This window comes from Leguminivora glycinivorella, chromosome 15 (assembly GCF_023078275.1).
Source record: "Leguminivora glycinivorella isolate SPB_JAAS2020 chromosome 15, LegGlyc_1.1, whole genome shotgun sequence".
NCBI classification, from domain to species: domain Eukaryota; kingdom Metazoa; phylum Arthropoda; class Insecta; order Lepidoptera; family Tortricidae; genus Leguminivora; species Leguminivora glycinivorella.
This window is the reverse complement of record NC_062985.1, coordinates 20,621,485-20,647,710: the sequence shown is the minus strand read 5'-3', so window position 1 is coordinate 20,647,710 and position 26,226 is coordinate 20,621,485. Positions and strand designations below refer to the sequence as shown.

Genomic DNA, 26,226 nt, shown 5'->3' with positions numbered 1-26,226 from the left:
GGATACAGGCGTGATTATATGTATGTATGTATGTATTCTTACACAGACTGACTGAGCCCCACGGTAAGCTCAAGAAGGCTTGTGTTGCAGGTACTCAGACAACGATATATATAATATATACAAAAAATTATATACATAGAAAACATCCATGACTCAGGAACAAATATCTGTGCTCATCACACAAATAAATGCCCTTACCGGGATTTGAACCCGGGACCGCGGCGTAGCAGGCAGGGTCACTACGCGCTAGGCCAGACTGGGTCGCCACTTAAGTTTAGTGATAAAATGTTTTAACTGTAAAATCCCAAATGCAAAAACGTATTCCACATTTGCCATATCGCTAATGCTTTGACATGCCAGCGATAAATGTGCACATATATTACATGTATAGACATGTCGCCACATTGTCTCGAGTTAGGTCGCGCTCAGACGATTGTCAACGGAATAAGAACATGTTACGCGAAGTAGGTATGTATGTTCTCAACTTTAAGAAATTGGAAATTTATTTATTTATTTATTTTAGTAAAACACGTTTACATGACAGAACAGTAAAACCAGTGCGTCACGAAACTTAGACTGACATAGGTAACAAAAAATATAGTGCATTTGTGTAGATTAATTGATTTTTAAGTAATGGTACATTTTTTGAATATTGTATAACTAGCTTTATTAATAGTGTGTGAACCTGCCTTAAAATCTATATTATTTTGTGGTCATGGTTCGTTAATATTTCTTGTATGTGGGTAGCTTTTGCACATTGTGATTTTTTCCTCAGTCACCTGTTGACCACGAATGCTGTAAAGTGTTCGAAACGTCGGGATGAATTGTAAATTAATTATACGCGATTTAATCCGTTTCCATAGTTTTATTTCATGAGTAACTATCGCGGTAACCGAAGACAATATTAAAACATATAGTGAAAAAAGAAAACAATATTAAAATTAATAAACAATTTTTTGGGCGATGACGTAACAGCGTGGCTTCGTTGCGTCATCTGCCCCGGTTTGGGTTCGGAAGGTTGCCCCGGAACCGCCGAAAAACCACACCTTTCGGCCAGAAGTCTGCGCTCGCGATGGTGTCCTGCAGCGGCCGCGACACGCGCACAACGAACGAGCTGAAGTGCACGTAGTGACGCGACTGCAGCTGTTGCACCCTCAGCATATGTATAGCCAATCTTCCGGCGAACGTAGTCCACCACCTCGTCGGCCACGGTGGAGTAGTACAAATACAAATACAAAAATAAAAAAATCATTTAGGTATTCAGCAAATAGGCCACGGGGGCACTTATACATGTCAACATTACAGAGTATTCATTAAAGTTAAACAAATGAAATCAATAGAAATATTAACAATTAAAAATATTAATCGTAAGCAAAGTAGCTATACACTGATATAGAGTTAGAGATGTATAAAGTCTGTCAACTTGTCATCTGTTGACAGCGCCATCTATGATTACTTTAACATACTAGTCTGAATTCTAGATGGCTTGTACCTCACGGATCACATGCTCCCAGTCGATATGTCATTAAGATAGTCTTGTAGTTCCCAATACCGCCGATAGATGGCGGTATTATCAAACATAATTTGTCATGCTAATCCATTAAAACTGTAGTATTAAAATAAGTACATTCACTTTGAATATAGACCTGAATCGAGCAGCATCTTTTTCTCTCCTCTACCTGCCCAAGACCCTCGACCCCCAGACACGTGGCATCATAAATTGGTGACCCCGACGTGATCCTCTGAATTGAATTCGCGAGAAGTGAAAACTGGGCGAGGCGCGCCTAGCAACAACGGCACCGGAGTCCGAGCGGTGAGCTACCATCCCGCTATTGTTCCGGCACGCCACGTGTTGGGTCGAAGCTATTTTGCAGAGAAGAGGGAGCCTGGTGCTACGACCGACTAGATCTTCATTTTCGAGAAGAATTTACCAAGCTAATCAACCAACTTCGATTGAAAAGTCATTTTACAACGTCCGCGACGAGGCCACTGGCAAAGGTCGAAGTCCACATTTCCAAAGAAGAGTCGAGAAGGAAAGAAGAGAGGCCACGAAAAGGGTTCTTTTATCAAGTAAGTGGCTGGCAATTCATTTAACGGGCTTTAGATAGTGAAATTCCTTCAATTTACTTAAAATTTGTTACGTAACTGCACACGTGGCACATACCTACTTTGTCTTATATCTACTTAAGGTGCATTAAATTCAACTTTAAAATGCCTTCATCAGGATCTGACAGTGATTCTTCACTTGTAGGCGACATAAAGTTAAAATCTTTAACCAAAAAACGAGGTGTAGTGAAGGGAAAGCTAACCTTATTTAAAAAATATTTATCGAAATTAGCTTGTTCCTCATTAACTGCTGACCAAATTATAGATTTAGAGTTACGAACGTCTAGAATAATGGGTGTTTTCAAAGAGTTCGAGATTATTCAAGATAAAATTGAGACTCTGAGCGAGGAGCTTGAGGAGAATTTAAAGGAACGAGAAACCTTTGAGAACACTTATTTCGAATGTGTGTCTGTAAGCAAAGGTTATTTAGCACAGGTCTCTCGCCCGGCAGCCCTCACGCCCTCGGAGGGCAACGTTCGCGAGGTCCACGAGCCACGTGAGCATGAATCCATTAAATATCCCGATATTAAGTTACCATCCTTTGATGGACAGGTTACGGACTGGATTGAATTTCGAGACACATTTGACGCACTCGTCAATCAAACCAGTCTAAAACCAATCCAAAAATTTAAATACCTAAAGGGTTGTTTAACCGACAGCGCACTTGAAGTTATCAGCTCATTGGAATTTGCCGAGGAAAGCCATGCCATAGCTTGGCAATTACTATGTGAAAGATATAATAGTCCTAAAACACTCGTTTATAGCCATTTAAGAGCTCTGTTTAATATTGAGGCCATTCCAAATACAGCCTCAGCCCTTAGATCAATAAATGATAACATTTCGAAACATTTACGCATTCTCAGGTCTATAAAGGTCCCGACCAATGACTGGGATTTGCTAATAATATTTTTCATTAGTTCCAAACTCGATAAAAAATTGCAAACCAAGTGGGAAGAGAAAATTAATTCCCGTGAATTGCCTGCGTTACAGGACTTTAAGTCATTCCTGCGAACCCAAGCGGACCTGAGGGAGGCCGTGAGCCAAGCTGACCCCGTGAAGCCGGCGACTCGCGAGCTCCCGCCGCCGCGGAAGGCTATGGTAACCACGTGCCCTCCGTCCCATACCAACAATAAGGTAACATTAAAAACTAATACCTATCGTAACCAATGTCCGAACTGTAAGGAGACTCATTTTATAAACCAATGTCCGAAGTTTTTGGCTCTAAATGCAACGTCACGCATTCGAGTAGTGAAACGACTAGGTCTCTGCCTCAATTGTTTATCACCGAATCATATAATTTCTAACTGCCGCGCGAGCAACTGCCGAACGTGTAAAGGTAAGCACCATACGCTCTTACACACTACCCATACCGACACGATGAACACCAACTCACAACCGTCGACGCTTCATAATGCTCCAGAGCCGACGACAACGGCGTCTGGGGAATTACCGTCGATCAATCTAATTACTAACCAACAACAATCGAACCCGGGTGAGAGCACGAGTCGCGACAGTACACCTACAACAACACAAAACAGAGGTGTCATTCTGTCCAAGGCCCGGGTAAAGGTACTAGACAGAAATAATAACCCAGTTATTTTGCGTGCATTGCTCGACAGTGGATCACAATCAAATTTCTTAACCGAAAGAGTACGCAATATATTGAATTTACCTACACAACAAATAGACCTAGATATTTTTGGATTTAACCAAAACTTAACAAAAATAACCCAATCATGTCATATAACTATTCACTCAACCGACGACTCATATTCAACGAATTTGTCTTGTCTTATTGTACCTAAGATAAGCAAATTACCTACACATGCGGTAACCAGCCGCCAGCTCAATATACCTACACGCTTCCGTTTAGCGGATTAATACTTTTACCAAGGTGGGGAAATCGATCTACTTATAGGAGTAGAACATTTTTACCAGCTACTTTGTATAGGGCGACATTCCTTAGGGGATGGACAACCGATCCTTCAAAGAACCCAGCTAGGCTACGTGGTGTCCGGCGCTTACTCATTGAACTCGGCTAATAGGCCACAACGAATGGTATGTAACTTTACCCAAATTGCTCAAACTCAGGCGCTTCGTACTTTCTGGAATTCGGACGACTGCCGTTCACTCACAACGATATCGCAGCATGAGGACCTTCAATGCGAGAAGGTATTCAATGAGCACTCCCGAACGACCGATGGTAATTTTGTGGTAACTATTCCCTTTAAGGAACCGCCAACTAGCTTGGGTCAGTCGCGATCGGTAGTTTACAAAAGGTTTAAAACGTTAGAATCAAAATTCTCTCGAAATCCCGAATACAAAGAAAAATACGTTCAATTTATGCGAGAGTTTGAAGCCGCAGGACATATGGTCCAGGAAAAAATGCTGAACACTGCAATTTTGTGCCACATCATGCTGTGTTAACCCCCAAAAATTAACAACCCCTCTTAGAGTCGTGATGGACTGTTCATTTCAAACAAACAACGGGAAATCACTTAATAGCATTCAATATAAAGGCACAATAAATCAAGATGATTTATTTAATATATTGCTAAGGTTCCGTAAAAATAAATATGTCATCAGTGCAGACATCGAACGTATGTACCGAATGATTTACATTAACCCCAACCAACGACATTTGCAATGTATTTTATGGCGCGAAAACCCTACAGAACCTTTACGTACCTACTCGCTCACGACCCTTAGTTTCGGACTAAAAAGCGCACCGCATATAGCGACACGGTGCCTACGCCAGCTGGCGCAGGAGTGCCAGGTGAGTGACCCTGAGGCCGCGGCGGCGATCTGTGACAGCTTCGATATGGACGACCTGCTCCATGGAGGCGACGACGAGCAACAGGTACAAGAAACAGCTGATCGTATCCAGCAGATCCTGAAAGGAGCGAATTTTCACCTGCGAAAATGGAAATCTAATTCCATCAACATATTAAAAAATGTAAGTAATATCGAATCTATACACACTACACCCCCCACCTCTCTCACACACGATACCCATAAGGTGTTAGGGCTCGCATGGTGTAGTACTAGTGACAATTTGTAGTACCAACTAAAAATCGAACCGGTATCTAAGCCATTAACTAAGCGAAAGATTTTGTCCCTGGCCTCGGCTATATTTGATCCCCTAGGGCTCTTAAACCCTACGTTAGTTATTGCTAAATTAATTATTAAAAAATTATGGGATACAAAATATCAGTGGGATCAAAGTTTACCTAATGATGTCACAAACGAATGGGAAACCTTTTATAAAAAGTTGTTTACGCTCAATGCACTGTGCGTACCTAGACATGCGCTTATCAGTGATTACATAACGTTGGAGATGCACGGGTTTTCAGATAGCTCGTTAACGGCATTCGGGTGCGCTATCTATATACGTACCATAAATATGCACGGACAAATTTTAACGCGATTACTGTGTTCTAAATCGAGAATAGCGCGTAAAGAAACTATACCTAGACTGGAGCTCAGGGCTATGTTGCTACTCGCACAACTATATAAAAACGTAACTAATGCGTTACAGTGCAAGTTTACGAAAGTATACCTATGGTGTGACTCAAATGTAACCTTGGCATGGGCAAAATCACAAAAACAAAATAATCTTAATTGTTTTGTAAAAAATCGAGTTATCAAAATTCAAGGTCTAACGAATAAAAATGATTGGCACTGGGTTTCGTCGAATGACAATCCTGCTGATCTTTTAACACGGGGCTTACCAGCGGATAAATTGATTAATTGCACCCTTTGGTGGGAAGGACCTTCGTGGCTAAGTAAATGTAGTGACACGTGGCCCTGCAATAGTACTTCTACCCCATTGCCAGACTCTGAGTTGACCGAAACCCATTGTAACACTACTACAAATAGTACAAATGTGCAACCGAATATTTTCATTGACAATTTATTTCGAAGATGGTCAGACGTAAACAAGCTTATCAATTGTGTTGCATTTATCTATAGATTCGTAAACAATTGTTTAAGTCATAACAAAAAACTTACCGGGCCGCTCTCTGTGAAGGAATTAGAATGTGCATTAAATAAATTGATTGAAATGTCACAAATCGAAATGTTTCCAACCGAATATAATTTACTTCAAAATAAAAAGCCCCTACTAAAATCATCGAATTTATTGTCTTTAAATCCCTTTATGGAAAATAGGCTAATAAGATTAGGAGGCCGTTTAGGGTTGTCAGCTTACGACTATAATAAAAAACACCCTATTATCCTATCACACAAACATATACTAACCAAACTCATCATGAGCGACCTGCACGTGAGACTGCTGCACGCTGGGGCCCAGCTGTTGCTGTCGTCGATTCGAGAACGATTTTGGCCGATTAACGGTAAGAGCTTAGCAAATAAAATAGTAGAAAACTGTGTGACCTGCTTTAGAGCCAAACCAAGGTCACAGACCCCTATAATGGGTAACTTGCCACCGAGGCGGGTTATCCCCGCTCTCCCCTTTACGTTCACGATGTTGGATTACGGTGGACCGTACACAGTCAGGGACAGGAGGGGACGTGGGTACAAGACGTATAAATGTTATATAGCTATATTTATCTGTATGACTACGAAGGCGGTTCACATAGAATTAATACCAGGGCTAGAAACTTCAGCGTTTTTAGCAGCCCTTCGACGATTTGTTGCCCGACGAGGTTTGCCAAAGGAACTTCTGTCGGACAATGCTACGACATTCCATGGCGCGAGCAATGAGTTGTCAGAACTTTACGATTTTTTAAGAGACCATTCCAATGATCTGGAAACTTCTTGCGCAAAGGAAAGAATTCAATGGAAATTCCTTCCCCCCTACGCTCCCCATATGGGGGGGCTCCATGAGGCTGCAATTAGACGATGTAAATTTCACTTAAAGCGAGTACTAGGTCAAGCATTATTAACCTATCATGAATTTTATTCGATCCTTGTACAGGTTGAAGGAATTTTGAACTCTACTCCATTATGCCCTATTCCAAATTCTAATACCGACGAAATTACTTGTCTTACGCCAGCCCACTTCTTGATTTCTAGAAGCCCTAACTCATTGCCCGACTACGATTACAAAGACATACCTATAAACCGACTCACTCTGTATCAACAATTACAGCAGCTGCAACAGGACTTCTGGACCTCTTGGTCAAGGGACTACATAGGACTATTACAGGAACGCACAAAATGGCGAAGTTCCAAGGGTCCAGCTCTTCGCGCGGGAACTGTGGTGCTGGTGCGCGAGCGGAGCCTGCCGCCCTGCCTGTGGAGGATGGGCCGCATCGTCGGCTGCTGCCCCGGCCGAGACGGCGTCGCACGTGTCGCCGAGATCCAGACAGCAAGAGGAATAATTAAGCGATCCTTTAATAATATTTGCCCGCTTCCAATCGACGCGACCGACGTATAGTTATAAGTACCTAACATAACTATTCCTAAATACCTACTTAAGTCTTTTTAAGTCTAGCATACACCTAATGTTATTTAAGTTCGATTTTTTTTTTTTTATAGATGGCGCTTAATGTGTAGTGAAGGCGAGACACATAAATGATGCGCGCTCTTTGTGAAATCAGAGAAAAGGCCATTAGTTGACCGCAGCGAAGCAAGGGCTACGTTTTAACTCAAGCAGTTTGCTTTTGTATGTCCGGATGTCTCGCTCTACAGCTCGCATTTCCCAACCGATTCGCGTGAAATTTTGTGACCAGATTCTATGACTCAATAAAATTTTTTTGTCGTCCCAGATTTTGGAAATTGTAAAAATTTACAAAGTCATGGGGCCTCACGCCTTAACTTTTAGCCGTATCGATATCTTAAAAGTCTTGTCTTTTAGATGCATGTATATAGAGTGCTTGGCAAAAAAATCAGACGTTTTAGAACACAGGTTTAGACGGTAGATGTAAAAATATGTAATATTGCATGAGAATAAGCATTTTAATTTCGCCAATCTACGTATGTGTTAGGGTGGCTCAGTGGTAAGTCACCGTGCTTTTTTTCAAATTTCTAATCACCAAGTTCTGCGTTCGAATCCTCCAGGTGCCATAATTTTTGTATTTTTTTTGCATTTGAATTTTGTATTATAATAATTATATTTTAACCAACTAAGCGATATATACATTTTATATACATATAATCATTTTTTTTTTCAGTAGAAAGTAAAATCCTGTTTGCTTGATGATCGAAATTTGCATTTTTATGTCCGTATATTTTCCTCTATTCAACCGATTCTCGTAAAATTTAATTATGTAACGAGACTATTTATATTTATTTTTTATGATCCAGTGTTTAATAATTTTGAAGTACAAAAAAAAACTTATTATTTATAAATAAATGTAGTGCCGAAGATGGCAAAAATAAGTACTAACCAATTTGATATAGAAAGGATGAGCTGAAATAATTACGATGCCTCTCCTACAACGTCACGCCACAATATTCTCACAGATGGCGTTAAACAGAAGATAAAAACTTACCTCGGAAAAATCAAAAAAATTGTGTCTGACCAGAGACCTATATAACTTCGTCTGACTAAGACTCTATACTCTCTGGTTTGACTAAAGAAAACGGACGCAAACATTAAAAATTTGTGCGTGGAGTCCCTCCGCGCGGCATAAGTGAAACTTCGTAACATAATTATGATAGCTGTTGGCAACAAGAAGAAAAATAATAAAAATACAAAAAGTTTTGCATTTGCCGGGAATCGAACCTAGAAATATGACCAGCATGAGGGCAAAAATGTACCATGAATGACACTGCACCACCGTGGTTTGTACTAATCGGTGCGAATTTAAGTGTTATGTGCTGCCACTTTCAAATAGATTGAATTAGTGAGTTGGCGATGCATCGTAGTATTTAAAATAGTTGGGTTAGGGTTTTCTTGTGACCCTTAAAAGCGAAAATAGGAATCCCACTTCGCGGGCTACCGTCGACACGTTTACAAAACAAAAACTGATAACAAAACCAAAATGGACGACGAGGGGGAAGCACCCAAAGGGGGCCTCGGGGGCGAAGCCCCCCGCCAAAAATAAATACCACGTAGTACGTATTGAAAATAAGTTAGGTTAGGGTTTTCTTGCGAAGTATAAGATCGAAAATAAAGGGGGGGGGGGGGGGGGGCGCAGCCCCCGCAAAATAGAAATACCGATTAAGTATCCAAACTAAGTAAGGTTAGGGTTTTCTTGTGACCCTGAAAAGCGAAAATAGGCAACCCACTTCGCGGGCTAGCGTCGACACGCTTACAAATCCAAAATTGATAAGAAAAACAAAATGGACCACGAGGGGCGAAGCATCCACAAGGGGGGCTCGGGGGCGAAGCCCCCGCCAAAAAGAAATACCAACGTAGTAAGTATTGAAAATAAGTTAGGTTAGGGTCTTTTTGACGATGCTTAAGAGCGAAGATAAGGGGGGGGCTCGGGGGGCGCAGCCCCCCGCAAAAAAGAAAGATCAATTAAGTATCCAAACTAAGTAAGGTTAATGTTTTCTTGCGACCCTTAAGAGGAAAAATAAGGGGGGCTCGGGGGGCGCAGCCCCCCGCAAAATAGAAATGCCGATTAAGTATCCAAACTAAGTAAGGTTAGGGTTTTCTTGTGACCCTGAAAAGCGAAAATAGGCAACCCACTTCGCGGGCTAGCGTCGACACGCTTACAAATCCAAAATTGATAAGAAAAACAAAATGGACCACGAGGGGCGAAGCATCCACAAGGGGGGCTCGGGGGCGAAGCCCCCGCCAAAAAGAAATACCAACGTAGTACGTATTGAAAATAAGTTAGGTTTAGTCTTTTTTACGACGCTTAAGAGCGAAGATAAGGGGGGGGCTCGGGGGGCGCAGCCCCCCGCAAAAAAGAAAGATCAATTAAGTGTCCAAACTAATTAAGGTTAAAGTTTTCTTGCGACCCTTAAGAGGGAAAATAAGGGGGCTCGGGGGCGCAGCCCCCGCAAAATAGAAATACCGATTAAGTATCCAAACTAAGTAAGGTTAGGGTTTTCTTGTGACCCTGAAAAGCGAAAATAGGCAACGCACTTCGCGGGCTAGCGTCGACACGCTTACAAATCCAAAATTGATAAGAAAAACAAAATGGACCACGAGGGTGAAGCATCCACAAGGGGGCTCGGGGGGCGAAGCCCCCCGCCAAAAAGAAATACCAACGTAGTACGTATTGAAAATAAGTTAGGTTTAGTCTTGTTTACGACGCTTAAGAGCGAAGATAAGGGGGGGCTCGGGGGGCGCAGCCCGCCGCAAAAAAGAAAGATCAATTATGTCCAAACTAATTAAGGTTAAAGTTTTCTTGCGACCCTTAAGAGGGAAAATAAGGGGGGCTCAGGGGGCGCAGCCCCCCGCCAAAAATAATACCGATTAAATATCCAAACTAAGTAAGGTTAGGGTTATCTTGTGACCCTGAAAAGCGAAAATAGGCAACCCACTTCGCGGGCTAGCGTCGACACGCTTACAAATCCAAAATTGATAAGAAAAACAAAATGGACCACGAGGGGCGAAGCATCCACAAGGGGGCTCGGGGGCGAAGCCCCCGCCAAAAAGAAATACCAACGTAGTACGTATTGAAAATAAGTTAGGTTTAGTCTTTTTTACGACGCTTAAGAGCGAAGATAAGGGGGGCTCGGGGGGCGCAGCCCCCCGCAAAAAAGAAAGATCGATTAAGTATCCAAACTAAGTAAGGTTAAAGTTTTCTTGCGACCCTTAAGAGGGAAAATAAGGGGGATCGGGGGGCGCAGCCCCCGCAAAATAGAAATACCGATTATGTATCCAAACTAAGTAAGGTTAGGGTTTTCTTGTGACCCTGAAAAGCGAAAATAGGCAGCCCACTTCGCGGGCTAGCGTCGACACGCTTAGAAATCGAAAATTGATAACAAAACCAAAATGGACGACGAGGGGCGAAGCACCCACAAGGGGGCTCGGGGGCGAAGCCCCGCCAAAAATAAATACCACGTAGTACGTATTGAAAATAAGTTAGGTTAGGGTTTTCTTGCGAAGTTTAAGATTGAAAATAAGGGGGGCTCGGGGGCGCAGCCCCCGCAAAATAGAAACACCAATTAAGTATCCAAACTAAGTAGGGTTAGGTGTTCTTGTGACCCTGAAAAGCGAAAATAAGCAACCCACTTCGCGGGCTAGCGTCGACACGCTTAGAAATCGAAAATTGATAACAAAACCAAAATGGACGACGAGGGGCGAAGCACCCACAAGGGGGCTCGGGGGGCGAAGCCCCCCGCCAAAAAGAAATACCACGTAGTACGTATTGAAAATAAGTTAGGTTAGGGTTTTCTTGCGAAGTTTAAGATGGAAAATAAGGGGGCGCTCGGGGGGCGCAGCCCCCCGCAAAATAGAAATACCGATTAAGTATCCAAACTAAGTAAGGTTAGGGTTTTCTTGTGACCCTGAAAAGCGAAAATAGGCAGCCCACTTCGCGGGCTAGCGTCGACACCCTTACAAATCGAAAATTGATAACAAAACCAAAATGGACGACGAGGGGAGAAGCACCAATAAATTGCTCTGATATTTAGAATAAGATGAATATTGTACACTGTTGACAATTTAAAAGTGCTTATTGTAAGCCTATTTGAATAAAGAATATTTTGATTGATTGATTTATTGCACCCACAAGAGAGGCTCCAAAAAGAAATACCACGTAGTACGTATTGAAAATAAGTTAGGTTAGGGTTTACTTGCGAAGTTTAAGATCGAAAATAAGGGGGTCTCGGAGGCGCAGCCCCCCGCAAAATAGAAACACCAATTAAGTATCCAAACTAAGTAGGGTTAGGTGTTCTTGTGACCCTGAAAAGCGAAAATAAGCAACCCACTTCGCGGGCTAGTGTCGACACGCTTACAAATCGTGGACGACGGGGGGCGAAGAAAGAAATACCACCGTTGTACTTATTGAAAAGAAGTTAGGGTTTTCTTTCGGCGAAACACCCACCCCGGGGCTCGGGGAGGGGGAGGGGTAACCCCCACAAAATACCAACGTAATACCTATTGAAAATAAGTTAGTTTAAGGTTTTCTTGCGACGAACAAGGGTGATTATAAGGGGGGGGGGGGGGCTTGGGGGGGCCAGCCCCCGAAAAAAGAAAGACCTATTAAATATCCAAACTAAGTTAGGTTAGGATTTTCGTGTGACGCTTAGAAGCGAAAAGCCCACTTTGCGGGCTAGCGTCGACACGATTACAAAACAAAAGTTGATAACAAAACCAAGGGCAGGACTATGATTCTTGCCATTTTATCACTTATCTACGCGGATAAAGCATCCGTCACGTTGTGGCAAGTTAGTCAGTGTAATATTGACATATATGTTATCCACATTGATAAGTGATAAAAGTGCAAGCATGATAGCCCCACAGTTTTTATATGTTAAATGCAGAAATTGCCGTTAAGGGCTTGAGTTGAGTGCCTATAGCGTACGAGTATATGTCGCTTGAAACTGTTGCTGTCATGAGGTCATGACTTGACTGCGATAATCACTAATTATCTTTCAGTTTTGCGTTCTCTAAGCATTTCGCGAAGGTCTACAGCTCCCAGAGCCACTAGTGTAAGTATGTTGTTTTTTTCTCATAAGGATGCTTCGAAACTTCGAAAGGGCATTTTGTCACAACTTTCAAAATCTCGTATCTTTGCTTACTCAAAGTTGAAATGCAGTAACCGCATAATCCAGACCATACACGTTTACTGCTTTTGTCTTTTCATTGACAGAAGATAGATGTTTTTTTAGTGATGATTTCGAAAGTATATCGATACGTCACACATCGAGTAAGTCATATTAAATATTATGCAGAAATATAATTGATGCATAAATACATTATTCATAAGTCGGCAACGCATAAGTGGCTCCCCTGATGTTGCTTATGTCCATGGGCGGGGATGACTGCTTACCATCAGGCGGCTCGTCTGCTCGTTTGCTGCCTATTTCATAAAAAAAAAATTAGTAGGTACCGATTGTTTGAATAGATGAAAAAAAATATTTTTTAAAGTTAAGTATAAATATTCGAAGTCCACGTCCTGAAATTTCAAAGCACATTTCATAATAATGGATGATTAATTATGTACAATATAAAACTGAATCGGTCAGTTATGATGTTAATTTTGAAATTGTGTCGAATGAGAATTTGCTCATTAACAGGATAATTTTATTAACTCAATTATGTATAAATCAGGTATTTGTGATATTGTTAAAATGTTTTAATTATTTAAAGCATAAGCTTACCCAAGCTGATGTAATATTTAATTGCTAAAAGGAAATTAATGCTTTTCATACCTTTGTGGCCTTACAGCTGCTATAGGTACAATAATGGTTGACTTTTTTAAATTATAAATTGGCTTACTCATGGCCAAGGACGATTTATATATGATTTACAATCTTCAAACACTAAGAGTACCTCGATTTTTTTGCGCCACCAAATACTATAATAACTACAATGATGATGCCTACATTTTTTTTTCTATATGTGTATTGACGTGATATCATGATATTAAAATAAAGAAGCATGTCATTTGTTCTCATAAAAAATAAAAACTCAAAAATATTTGGAAAAAATATGATTTTGGTCACTTCCAGGCTGCGAAACAGCGCCATCTAATTTTAAGCCTAATAAAAGGTCCATACATTTTTTTGTATTGGCTTTGTCTGTCCTGATATTATATCGTCCTTGCTCATAGACTAGCCAAGGCGAAGACGTGAAGACTTGTAGGTTGTAGGTATCCTACTTTATAATATTTTGTGAATCTATAATTTAAGTATGTTTCAAATCTTGCCATCATCATCCTCCTTGCGTTATCCAGGCATTTGCCACGGCTCATGGGAGCCTGGGGTCCGCCTTGACAACTAATCCCAAGATTTGGCGTAGGCACTAGTTTTTACGGAAGCGACTGCCATCTGACCTTCCAACCCGAAGGGTAAACTAGACCTTATTGGAATTAGTCCGGTTTCCTCACGATGTTTTCCTTCACCGAAAAGCGATTGGCAAATATCAAATGACATTTCGCACATAAATTCCGAAAAACCACCCCCTTTCTTCCCGTGGGTGTCATAGAAGGCGACTGTGGGATATGGGTTAAATTGTGGCGTAGGCGAGAGGCTGGCAACCTGTCACTGCAAAGTCACAATTTCGTTTTCTGTCAACCCCTTATTTGCCAAGACTGGCACTGAAACTTGAGTAGTTTCATGTGCTCTGCCTACTCCTTCATGGGATACAGGCGTGATTGTATGTATGTAAATTCCGAAAAACTCATTGGTGCGAGCCGGGGTTCGAACTCGCGACCTCCGGAACGAAAGTCATATATTTCAAATCTTGCCATATAATAGTTCCAAGATTCCTTTGGCTTCACACTACACTTCTTATCGTAGATGGAAATCACTTTCTATATACATCCAGCTTTCCTGCAATGTACGACGCGATTCGGACTTAAAGATAATGTTATTAAGATCACAGATATAGGCATAGCTGGGCATTAACTCGTTAATCCGTTAATCGTTAATTAACGAAGTTAACATTTCGATTAACGGATTAACTTTTAAGTTAACTTGAAAAAATGTTAACGGACTCGTTAACTTCCGTTAAATTTTTCCGAGTCCGTTAATCGTTAATCTAGTAGGGCACAGGCGCCATCTGCGCTGCGAAAAACACGTTCTGAACGCTACTATAAAAGCCCGAAGTACGGCAAATCCTATGATTTGCCGGTAAATCCTAGGTTTTACCGATGTCGATTGCTAAAAGTCCGAAATATTACCTAAAAAAGTATTCTTCACGTGGATTTGCTTTTACTAACTTTGATTCAGTGAATCCTAAGCTTTACCATGGCGACTGTTGTAGTGATACGGCAGCAAATTCGAGCCCTATTTACGACCACATTCGCTTCCCTAGCCTCTACCGCCCAAAGTGCCACAACAGTCCCGTCACCGCCAGCATCTCTCCTGACACAGCTCTTGGCAGTAGCTCAGGCGATCACTGCCTTCCACGTGCAGCCTAGAGTTCTGTTCAATAGGCTAGCTGTACTTCGGCCTTTTACAGCAATATAATACGTTATAGTGGGTACTGATGAAACTAAATATTTAAAGAAAAGTTCATTTTTTTTCATGTGTTAACGGATTAACGATTAACTTTAACTTACGTTAAATTTGTCGAAATGTATCGCTTTAACGATTAACGAAGTTAACTTTTTTAGTAACGGATTAGCGATTAACGAAGTTAACTTTTTGATTAACGGTGCCCAGCTATGGATATAGGAAGGACGGAGATCGGACAGCCCGGGCGAATTGTATTGAATACGCCTGTCGAGCGTATCTCAGGTGAGCTAACAACTGCTATACTATTGTATTATTCAGCAGTTCACAGTTTCGTTTTCTTTTAACCCCTTATTTGCCAAGAGTGGCATTGAAGCTTTAGTAGTTTCATGTGTTCTGCCTACCCCTTTATGGGATACAGGCGTGACTGTATGTTGTATGTATGTATTCAGTAGTCGTTTTGTTTTCCTGTTTTGCAAACTGAGTCTTATGTCCCGTTTTTGTAACGTACAATTTTGAAGTTAAATTTCCCACATGATTGTGATCGCAAACCGAGTCAAATGACCAGTCTGATGACGACCGGTCTGGCCTAGCGCGTAGTCACCCTGCCTGCTACGCCGCGGTCCCGGGTTCGAATCCCGGTAAGGGCATTTTTTTGTGTGATGAGCACAGATATTTGTTCCTGAGTCATGGATGTTTTCTTTTTCTATGTATGTATATAAGTATTTGTATATCCATCAAATTTTCTGAATTTGGGACCCCCCAATTAACGTGAAAAAAAAAAATAACTCATTGTCAGTTTTGTGACGATAATTCAGCATGAAATTTCTATAAAAATATTGTTTTTGTGTTAATTACATAAACTTTAAGCGATAATCGACATTCAGAATGTGAAAGAAGTACCTACATTTTTAGACAGATTTTATGTTCTTAATTGTCGTCACAAAACTGACAGCGAGTTAATTTTTATTAACAACTTACTTACTTCGGGGGTGTCCCAATTTCTGAAAATGTATATATATTGTTGTCTGAGTACCCGCAACACAAGCCTTCTTGAGCTTACCGTCGTGGGACTTAGTCAATTTGTGTAAGAATGTTTATTAATTATTTATTACCAGTCTCCACTGCTGGAAGCTATTCCGCCCATCCAGACCAAACATTTTTCGTATCCCTAAGTTCGAATGTGGTCGATAATCTCCGTTCTCCAATAGCAAAGGAGCCGCGCCAACGGATAAACCACATCGGGTCGTATGCCGGGTATCAGCGGGTATGCGTATCCCACTTTATAGCCGTGTCTAGATGGGTATACTGCATATTGGCAACACATTTTCTTAAGCAAATATCCAATGTGACAAGATAGCCGAGATTTTATAGAGATTCTTCGCTTGCTTTTGTTAATGGAGTTCGGTTCTGTATTTTGGGTTGACTTTAACGATTCTCAGTGAGCGAGATGCGATTGAATGAATCTCAAATCGATTTGAGGGCTTTCATTGGTATAACTTGTGCAGTTTTGTATTTTTCTTAAATGAGGAATGTTACTGCTGGTTAATTTCGTGCAATATGATTTGGAATCAAAAAGCGCTGGTGGCCTAGCGGTAAGAGCGTGCGACTTTCGATCCGGAGGTCGCGGGTTCGAACCCGGCTCGTACCAATGAGTTTTTCTGAACTTATGTGCGAAATGTCATATGTTATACTTATGTGCGATATTTGCCAGTCGCTTTTCGGTGAAGGAAAACATCGTGAGGAAACCGGACTAATTCCAATAAGGCCTAGTTACAGTAGTTACCCTTCGGGTTGGAAGGTCGGATGGCAGGACTCGCTTTCGTAAAAAAAAACTAGTGATACGCCAAATCTTGGGATTAGTTGTCAATGCGGACCCCAGGCTCCCATGAGCCGTGGCAAATGCCGGGATAACGCAAGGAGGATGATGATGATGACGATTTGGAACCAACTTTGGAACTACCCCAGATATTTAAGGGCCACTTGCACCAACGAAAATTTTATATGGAATTTGACAGATGACAGCCGACTACCCCTTTTTTTTAGAGGGGAAATGCATTACGCATACCACCCAGGCGCGGAGACAGCCCTGGGATGGTTATGTGGGACTTCCTAGGCTGATGAGACCTGGTTTACCCACTAAAACCCCTCTGTCGCCGTCGCCTTGCTATACGGCGAGGTCCCAGGCACTCCGAAGTACTCGTCCGCAACCTCGCCAGCCGACTAACCCTGAGTTAAGTGGTTGGTGCAAGTGGGCCTAAGAGTCTTTCTTTTACAGTAGATCTTGCTGGGGTAGGGTAAACTCGCCTCACTCGGTGACACGCCTAATTCGGTGATACAAGCTTTGAAGCACTGTTCCGAAAGACGATTTTTGGTTGTTTCACCGAATTAAGCGTGTCACCGAATGAGGCGAGTTTACCCTACTAGTCTAAAGACGTGTCCTTGGGCAAACCCTTGGTGGTTAGACAGAATATCGACTAGTGATCCAATGTAGCAAGTTAATATTTTAATAAATAAATAAATTATTTAAACATATAATTCAATTTAAGTAGATTTGTAACATCAAGCTCAGTGCCATGCTTCACAATCCGTCGTGGAGCTTGTTTTGTGTTTTGTTGATATACAATATTAAATTGACAACCGGTTTGGCCTAGTCGGTAGTGACCCTGCCTGCTACGCCACGGTCCCGGGTTCGAATCCCGGTAAGGGCATTTATTTATGTGATGAGCAGAGATATTTGTTCCTGAGTCATGGATGTTTTCTATGTATATAAGTATTTGTATATTATATATATCGTTGTCTGAGTACCCATAACACAAGCCTTCTTGAGCTTTCCGTGGGACTCAGTCAATCTGTGTAAGAATGTCCTATAATATTTATTTATTTATTTATTTATTAAATATTATAATGTAATATACTGTAATGGCATATTAGCCACTTTCCGTGTTTAGCAGTAACACAACGGTTTACTGCGACATAACGCATATTCCTTGGTCAGCGAAAACCCAAACATGTATATATAGGCATACCTTTACACAATAAATGGGATTGATTGAGATTCATTACTTTACGCTTTACCTACTACTCGTGTCTATCATTGACTACACCTCATCCCGTGACGCGGCCCATCCTATCTATAATAACATATATTAATATTACAATACCCAAAGAAATTTAAATGCACGAAATGCTGTTTAATACCTACCATAATCTCAGCTGGATAATTCAGACGTTGGTTCAAAACAGTGTCCAGGTTATTCAAAACATTCTCCTCCATCGCCTCATTTCGAAAAAATCGATCTTATGTCGCTCTTTTTTAGGCAAAAGTCATCCAGTCCATCGTAGTATTATTTAAACTAAAGCTTGCAACAAAATTCACGTCACAGTATATTTATTTATTTAAAAAAAAACATGTTTACATGACCTTACAGTATAACCAATGCGTCACGAAATTTAGATAAAAAAAATAAAGAGAGGAAAAGACAAAAAAACCACCATCTCATTCATCATTATGTGGAATTAAAACTGGCTTCACAATCTTCAGGCTCAAGAACACAACATACCGCAGCAGATCAACCGGCCTAGCTGAAGTGACAACGCTACGTGGCTATCACAACGCAGTCTGGCTTTTTCGCACTGCAGAAGAGCGATAGAGAGCTAACTACGATACGCTTACGAAGCGTAAGGGACTATCTACACACAGGCGAAGCGCGGCGCCGCCCGAGTGTATTTTACGCCTAAGCGATGTGCGTTGCGATGTGGTATTCAGTTCCCAGTACACTCATTCGGATTTAAAGCTTGGTTTATGCTCCGACTGTTGAAGTTTGCATCTGATTTGTGCCTCCGAGCACCTATTTCGATTTGCTGTTTTATTTACCCTCGATAAATCGGGAAATCGAGCGAGCTCTTCAAATCGAAAACTATTAAATTCTGTATTTTTAACCCCATGCATATTCTCGGAAAACACTACGAGTATTTGGTGAAATGGAGTTGTTGATGCAGCTATCTACTTATTTTTCCCCTCACTAGCTCGGAAACACGTGTTTTGTCCTTTAATACCAGCGGGTAAAAACGCATTTTATCCACTAGTGGGTAAAGTAATTTGACCTTGAATAAAGTCACATTAACTGCTTTAAAATTGATAAAAGTAGGTGAATCTAGTAATAAAGATGATTTACCACCTGTACAACTACTGGAAACAGTGATAAACGCATTTTTTGCGTTGTAGTTTCCTCGCTATAGTGAGGGGAAAAGTTTTGTGTTACACTCGGGTGCAAATGTATTTTACTTCTCGTGTGTTAAAAACTCGCAAGTTCAGGATTCTATTCTCGAACCACTCGCTTCGCTCGTGGTTCAAATATAAAATCCTTTCACTTGTTCGTTTTTCAATTCCACACTCGGCGTTAAAATACAACTTTGCCCCCTTGTATAACAAATAACTATTAAGCCGTGGAAGATTTTTTTCAATATTTACATATCTAAACATATAGAAGAAACTGACTGAATGACATATCAACGCACAGTTGAAACCGCTGGTCCTAGAGATTCCAAATTTGGCACGTAGGTTCCTTGTAAGGTGGTGGAGAGGAGCACTAAGAAAGGATTTTTCAAAATTCACATCCTAAGGGGATGAAATGGGGGTCCAAAGTTCAACGTTTGAATAAGATTACTTTTAAAACGCGAGCGAAGCCGCGGGAAAAAGCTGGTTAATGATTATAAATATTGGACAAAGAATTTTTTTTTTCTTAATTTTGCCTAGAACGTGCAAGTTGTGGAATGAGCTGCCTTCGGCACGTGCGCTATGTCATGGTGTTCTTCAAGAATCAGGTATACAATCAGGTATACACCGTGTTTCACTTAACGCTAAAAACCTGAAAACCGTTTGTTCAGAATCGAGAGTAGAATAGATTGAACTATATCTTGATGGGGGTAATATTTTTATTTAAATTAGTATTATTAGTTATTTTTTATGTGCCTATTCTATTGTATTCGTAATGCAACATTGTGTATATGATGTATATCGCATTGCTAGAGGTTGTTTACCTTTTTCAGTATTTGGGGGTATTAAAGTATTGTGTATTTTGTAGGGGCAGTATTTTGGTTTGGGGGCTGGTTACTTGGACGATTATTTTTTCCGCTACTAGTTTGACGTTGTTTGTCAGTTTAATCTTAATGTTTATCATAAGTCATAACAAATTGAACTCGTACCTAATTACAACCTTGTCATTTTGAATATTGGGTTTAAATTTGCTTACTGCGATTACCTGTCCAATTTGAAGTTTACTGTGACAAAGCTTTAAAGTGTTTTACAGTGACATCTTAGCTGTCTATTGGTAAACCTTATGTCGTTGCAGTAACGTACACAAATAAATAGTTTTATGGTTTATGATGTTTATGGTAGTTAGCAATTATTTTATTGAGTGTAGAGCTAAAAGTCAAGTAGAGCTGTACAGAAAATTAAAAACTCAATTTAAAAAAAAATTAACCATCAGATTAAAAGATGAATACTCTAGATGAGTTTAAAAAAATTAAAATCAGTTGGGGTGTCTGAGGTTATGAGTGATACCGGAAACACGTTGTATAATCAGGTAGGTAGGGGCTCCCCTGATGTTACTTATGTCTTTGGGCGGCAATGACTGCATTGCTTCCTTCCCATCAAGTATCTCGTCTACTCTTATGCTGCCTATCACAAAAATATTGTTTTTATCAGGCGATGCCATTTTTTTACGAAGTGGGAATGCAGTTACGCACGCTGTGTGGGACTCGCCGTTGCTTTCCCTTCTCCTGGCGAGAAGGGAAACCACACTAACGGCCCGGCCACGACATTGGTCTAAGCGCGACAGGGCTGAGCGGCGGCCATACATTGGAGCGAGACACAGCGATGGGACTTTTGATTCGCACGTATGGCTGCCGCTCACCGCTGTCGCGCTTAGACCAATGTCGTGGTCGGGCCTGGGCCGTAAACCCACTCCGGCCTTTCACCCTCATTTCCGCTGTGAGAGCGCACACTGGGTTCGGAACGTTTTTACTTCACCACTGCGATCAGGTGCATAGGTGCTACCATAGACAAAGTCGTAGGAAATACGTAGCTAATAAATAAATCACGGTTGTGTTTGGAATGGATGCCTATTTAGCTACGTTCATTTTGTAAACATCATAAATAACAAGAAATAAAGCCAACTTGCATAAATACTAGAAAACTATTTAAAAGCAACTTTAAGCCACCTTAATGTATTCAGTTCGTCACTGGGACAGGCTAGAAGCATTTCCTGAGTTGAAAACACAAAGAAAACCGCTTGAAAACCTGCATTTTCCTGGAAAACTATGCAAGTTTGCTTGAAACATTTTTATCGCAAAGCCACTTTGTAAGGTCTCGGGCAAATTGTCGCCTGTAGGTATTGTAAAGAAAAGCATAATTTAAAAGTACGAGAATATTTATGTCAAATATTAGTAAACTTTTGTAACATCCATAATTTTAAGAGACACAAACTAATGCAAAATATTAATAATATCATAGAGGAATAAGTAATGGAAGATTTGTAACTCCATACAGAAAATGCGAGTTATTTGTATAGGCATAGTTAAGTGACATCTAGCGACAATCACGCGTCAATCACGCGTCAAATAGCGTGAATTATCAATACCACATCACGATACTAGGTGGCAACTGTATCTCGTCTGCCAAAAATGTAATATTAGAACAGTTTACAACTTATAATACAATCAGAAGGAATTGAAAACAGAATACTGATTAATACTACTGTAATATTAGCTAAAAATTGGTGATCATTAGACTTTTCGTTCGTCGCGACATCTATTGACAAGTAGCAGTACTGATAATTTAGGCTAGTTGACGCGTGATTGACGCGTGATTGTCACTAGATGTCACTTAACTATGCCTATACAAATAACCCACATTTACTGATATTACAACTCTTCCCGTACTATTTATCTATGATAATATTATTATTATGTACTTGGCAACTCCACAGGCAAATCTTTGGAAACATTGTTGGAAAGAACTCGGTTAGTGAACTCTCGTTTCATTTACAAATCTGTGTTTGCCAACTCAGGTCGGATATATATATTTTTTATACTACGTCGGTGGCAAACAATCATATAGTCCGTCTGATGGAAAACGGTCACCGTAACCTATGGGCGCCTGCAACAAAGAGTGTCACACGCGCGTTGCCAACCCATTAGAAACTTAAATATAGGAATAGTATGCCAACTCCCACTTACGAGTAAGAGATGGCGGGACGAGTTGGACGTATTTTATTTGTATTGGCAGCAATGACATATGTAACTCCGTATAGACAGCTACAGTTTAAGAAAAAAAACCGGCCAAGAGCGTGCCGGGCCACGCTCAGTGTAGGGTTCCGTAGTTTTTCGTATTTTTCTCAAAAACTACTGAACCTATCAAGTTCAAAATAATTTTCCTAGAAAGTCTTTACAAAGTTCTACTTTGGTGATTTTTTTCATATTTTTTAAACATATGGTTCAAAAGTTAGAGGGGGGGGGACGCACTTTTTTTCCTTTAAGAGCGATTATTTCCGAAACTATTAATATTATCAAAAAATGATTTTAGTAAACCCTTATTCATTTTTAAATACCTATCCAACAATATATCACACGTTGGGGTTGGAATGAAAAAAAAAATCAGCCCCCACTTTGCATGTAGGGGGGGTACCCTAATAAAACATTTTTTCCCATTTTTTATTTTTGCACTTTGTTGGCGTGATTGATATACATATTGGTACTAAATTTCAGCTTTCTAGTGCTTACGGTTACTGAGATTATCCGCGGACGGATGGACGGACGGACGGACGGACGGACGGACGGACGGACGGACGGACAGACAGACATGGCGTAACTATAAGGGTTCCTAGTTGACTACGGAACACTAAAAACGTACCTCAGAACCATATAGAAAAAGGTATGGTGGCCTAGATGGCGTTACACCTGACGCTCGGCTAGATGGCGATAATATTAATATTTGACATTACACATAATTATATCAAGCTAAGAATATGGGCCAAATTGACAAAACTGAGGTTTAAAAGTTTTAAGCTTGTGTCGAGAGATGGCAGTCTAAACACTGTGATTACATAATTATTTTACTTTGACAGTAACTCTCTGTAATACTTCATCCTCTTTGATTGGCAGGAATGTATAATGACAGGGTTGAGTGGATGAAGCAAGAGGCTGCCTTTGTCCAGCAGTGGGACACAAATTTAGGCGAATAAAAAAAGCCGACTTTATAAAACAAAATCGAATCCAAGATAAGGTACAGCGGGCTAAATCTCGACTGGGGGGCAAATGTAACTGATCCATTTTTTTTATTATTATACTATGATGTTGAGTTCTACATGTATCTACTGAACACGCCTACCATTATACACCGTGTTTCACTTAACACTAAAAACCTGAAAACAGTTTGTTCAGAATCGAGAGTAGAATCGATTGAGCTATATCTTGATGGGGGTAATTTTTTTTTTAATTTGTATTATTAGTTATTTTTTACGTGCCCATTCTATTGTATTCGTAATACAACATTGTGTATATCGCATTGTTAGAGGTTGTATACCTTTTTCAGTATTTAGGGGTATTAATAATGACTGGTTACTTGGACGATTATTTTTTCCGCTACGAGTTTGACGTTGTTTGTCAGTTTAATCTTAATGTTTATCATAAGTCATAACAAATGGAACTCGTACCTAATTACAACCTTGTCATTTTGAATGTTGGGTTTAAATTAGCTTACTGTGATTACCTGTCTAATTTGAAGTTTACTGTGACAAAGCTGTAAAGTGTTTTACAATGACATCATAGCTATCTATTGGTAAACCTTATGTCGTTGCAGTAACGTACAATAGTAAATAGTTTTAAGGTTTATGATGGTAGTTGGTAATTATTTTATTGAGTGTAGAGTTAAAAGTCGAGTAGAGCTGTACAGAAAATTAAAAATTCAATTTAAAAAAAAAGGAAACATCAGATTAAAAGATGAATACTCTAGATAAGTTTAAAAAAATAAAAATCAGTTGGGGTGTCTGAGGTTTTGAGTGATACCGGAAACATGTTGTATAACCGGTGGACACTATATTTAATAATGCAAATATTATAAAACATGGAAAAAAATGGACTAGTTACATTTGCCCCCCAGTCGAGATTTGGGCCGCTGTATCTTAGTTCTTTATAGTAAGTACCATTTCAGTCTGCCTCAAAACTACTAAAGATACAGTTAAACATTTTTACAATAAATTCTATAGAATATAAGCCTCCGAAATAGACGGTCTTTTAAGACATATTTTAAACATGTGAACCCTCGTAATGGAAAGAGCTTTGTTGTCAAACGCAGTTCTGAATGAGAATACTATGTACCATAATAGACTTGTCTGAGTCTGAGTTCAGTTATTTAAAAAAAATCCGAGTCTTGATAATGGTAATTTTAAGTTAAAAAGATTGTCAAAAGTTATAATCTAACGCATTTGTTACAATCTAACGACTTAAGCTATATGTACAGTCAGCTGCAGAGAAAAGTAGGCCCCCCTGCATACAAATTTGTATGCAAGGGGATCTACCTTTCTCTGCAGCTGACTGTAATAAGAATCCTAAAGCCGGGGTTACATTAGAGCCACGCCGCGTGTCGCAACGCGTGGGATTGTATTCGGTTATACGGCCGCTCGGCGACACGCGGGACCGAGCAAATGTAACCACGTTCATACAAAATGTATGTAACTGATTGCGTTGCGATCCCCGGCTTAAGTAGTATTAAATACTTAGGTATAGATATAGTTAAGTAATATATTGAACGCCCCGTCGGCACACAAACCTCTTCAAGGTTTTGCCAGTGATGGGTCTTGTGTAAAATAGTGTATTTTTTCTTTTATTATTCAATAAATAAATAAAAAATTAGATGTTGTGCATATTTTTTCTTGAAAAACATAGACAATACAAGTTTCTAAAGGAGTGGGTAGTGGTTAAATACACGAAATGGCATGCAATAACAATTTCTCGCCCTTAGGAGTATTATTTTACATATTACTAAACGAAATAACTTTAACAAAGTTTTAGTTTTTTCTTGTGTAGGTTTGGTTTAGTTGCAAAATCGTCTCCTTATTTTCCCACATAATTTTAAGTAAACAGGTCACAGCATTTCGTTTACAGCATAAAATATCTAAAACAAGTCTAAAATGTTCAACCTAGTTTCAATAGTTACTATCTATCGGCTCAACAATATTTCGAGCTCAAATTTTAAAAGTAGGTTTAAAGTGCTAGCGGGATTTAATATTTAGTACATGGAAAGTGAACATATTATACCTTTACATGAACATATTTACATAATTATATAAGAAGCAAAGACTAAACTTGAAAGCTAGCTAATGTCCAGAATAGGCCCTTGAGGCATTGTGCCAAGGATACTGGCGACATTTCCTCGCTGTATCGCAATTCTGATACGTTGTGCGAGGAAGTCGCTTGCTCTTCGGTCACGAGTTACCTCAACCAGAAGCTTCGCGATTTCTGTGAACAACTTGTTCGCACTGGGACCCCATAGACCTATAGGTTACACGCCAAAAGGTGTGCAGCAAAGGGGCGGCAGAGGAAGAGTTGGATTTTTAATGGAGTTCTAAAAAGTTAAAATTTGTTGGATTATTTTACTTGGTTATGAAATTATACGTTGACCAATTTAAGTTGGCCAGTTTACCTCGTTAAATTAAACTACGTTGACCAGTTTACCCCGCCATGCCGAGATTAATTTCGTACATCAATATGCTTGATACAGATTTATCAGTGACGTTACAAAATAATGAGGTAACACGTTAGCATTGTCAAACTTCTACGAAAATGAAAATTCCTTAACGCGCTTCCTCAGATTATCTTCGACTTGCCAAAATAAGTACTTTTGCAAAAAATCATTTTCGGCACACGCTTTTATCGCCGACTGTACCTTTCTTTCAACAGTCATCTACTGCTCTCCGAGACGATTCTAGAAACCCCTTACTCGATGGGATACGACGTTTCATAACAGAGTTCCTATGACTACCTTTCTGCTCCATCATCAGATCAGCTCCATGATACCATAATATTACATTGTCACATGATTTACATATGTGTGTAAAATTTCAGCTC

The 26,226-nt window shown here is 40.2% G+C and overlaps 1 protein-coding gene across 1 annotated transcript; it reads left to right on the top strand.

Annotated features, from left to right (window-relative positions):
* Positions 1–1,799: 1,799 nt before the first annotated feature.
* Positions 1,800–7,543, top strand: LOC125233984. Its single transcript, XM_048140163.1, has 3 exons — positions 1,800–1,813; positions 3,097–3,240; positions 7,220–7,543. The coding sequence occupies exons 2-3, from the start codon at positions 3,202–3,204 to the stop codon at positions 7,505–7,507; spliced, it is 327 nt and encodes a 108-aa protein (XP_047996120.1). The 5' UTR covers positions 1,800–1,813; positions 3,097–3,201; the 3' UTR covers positions 7,508–7,543.
* Positions 7,544–26,226: the final 18,683 nt, after the last annotated feature.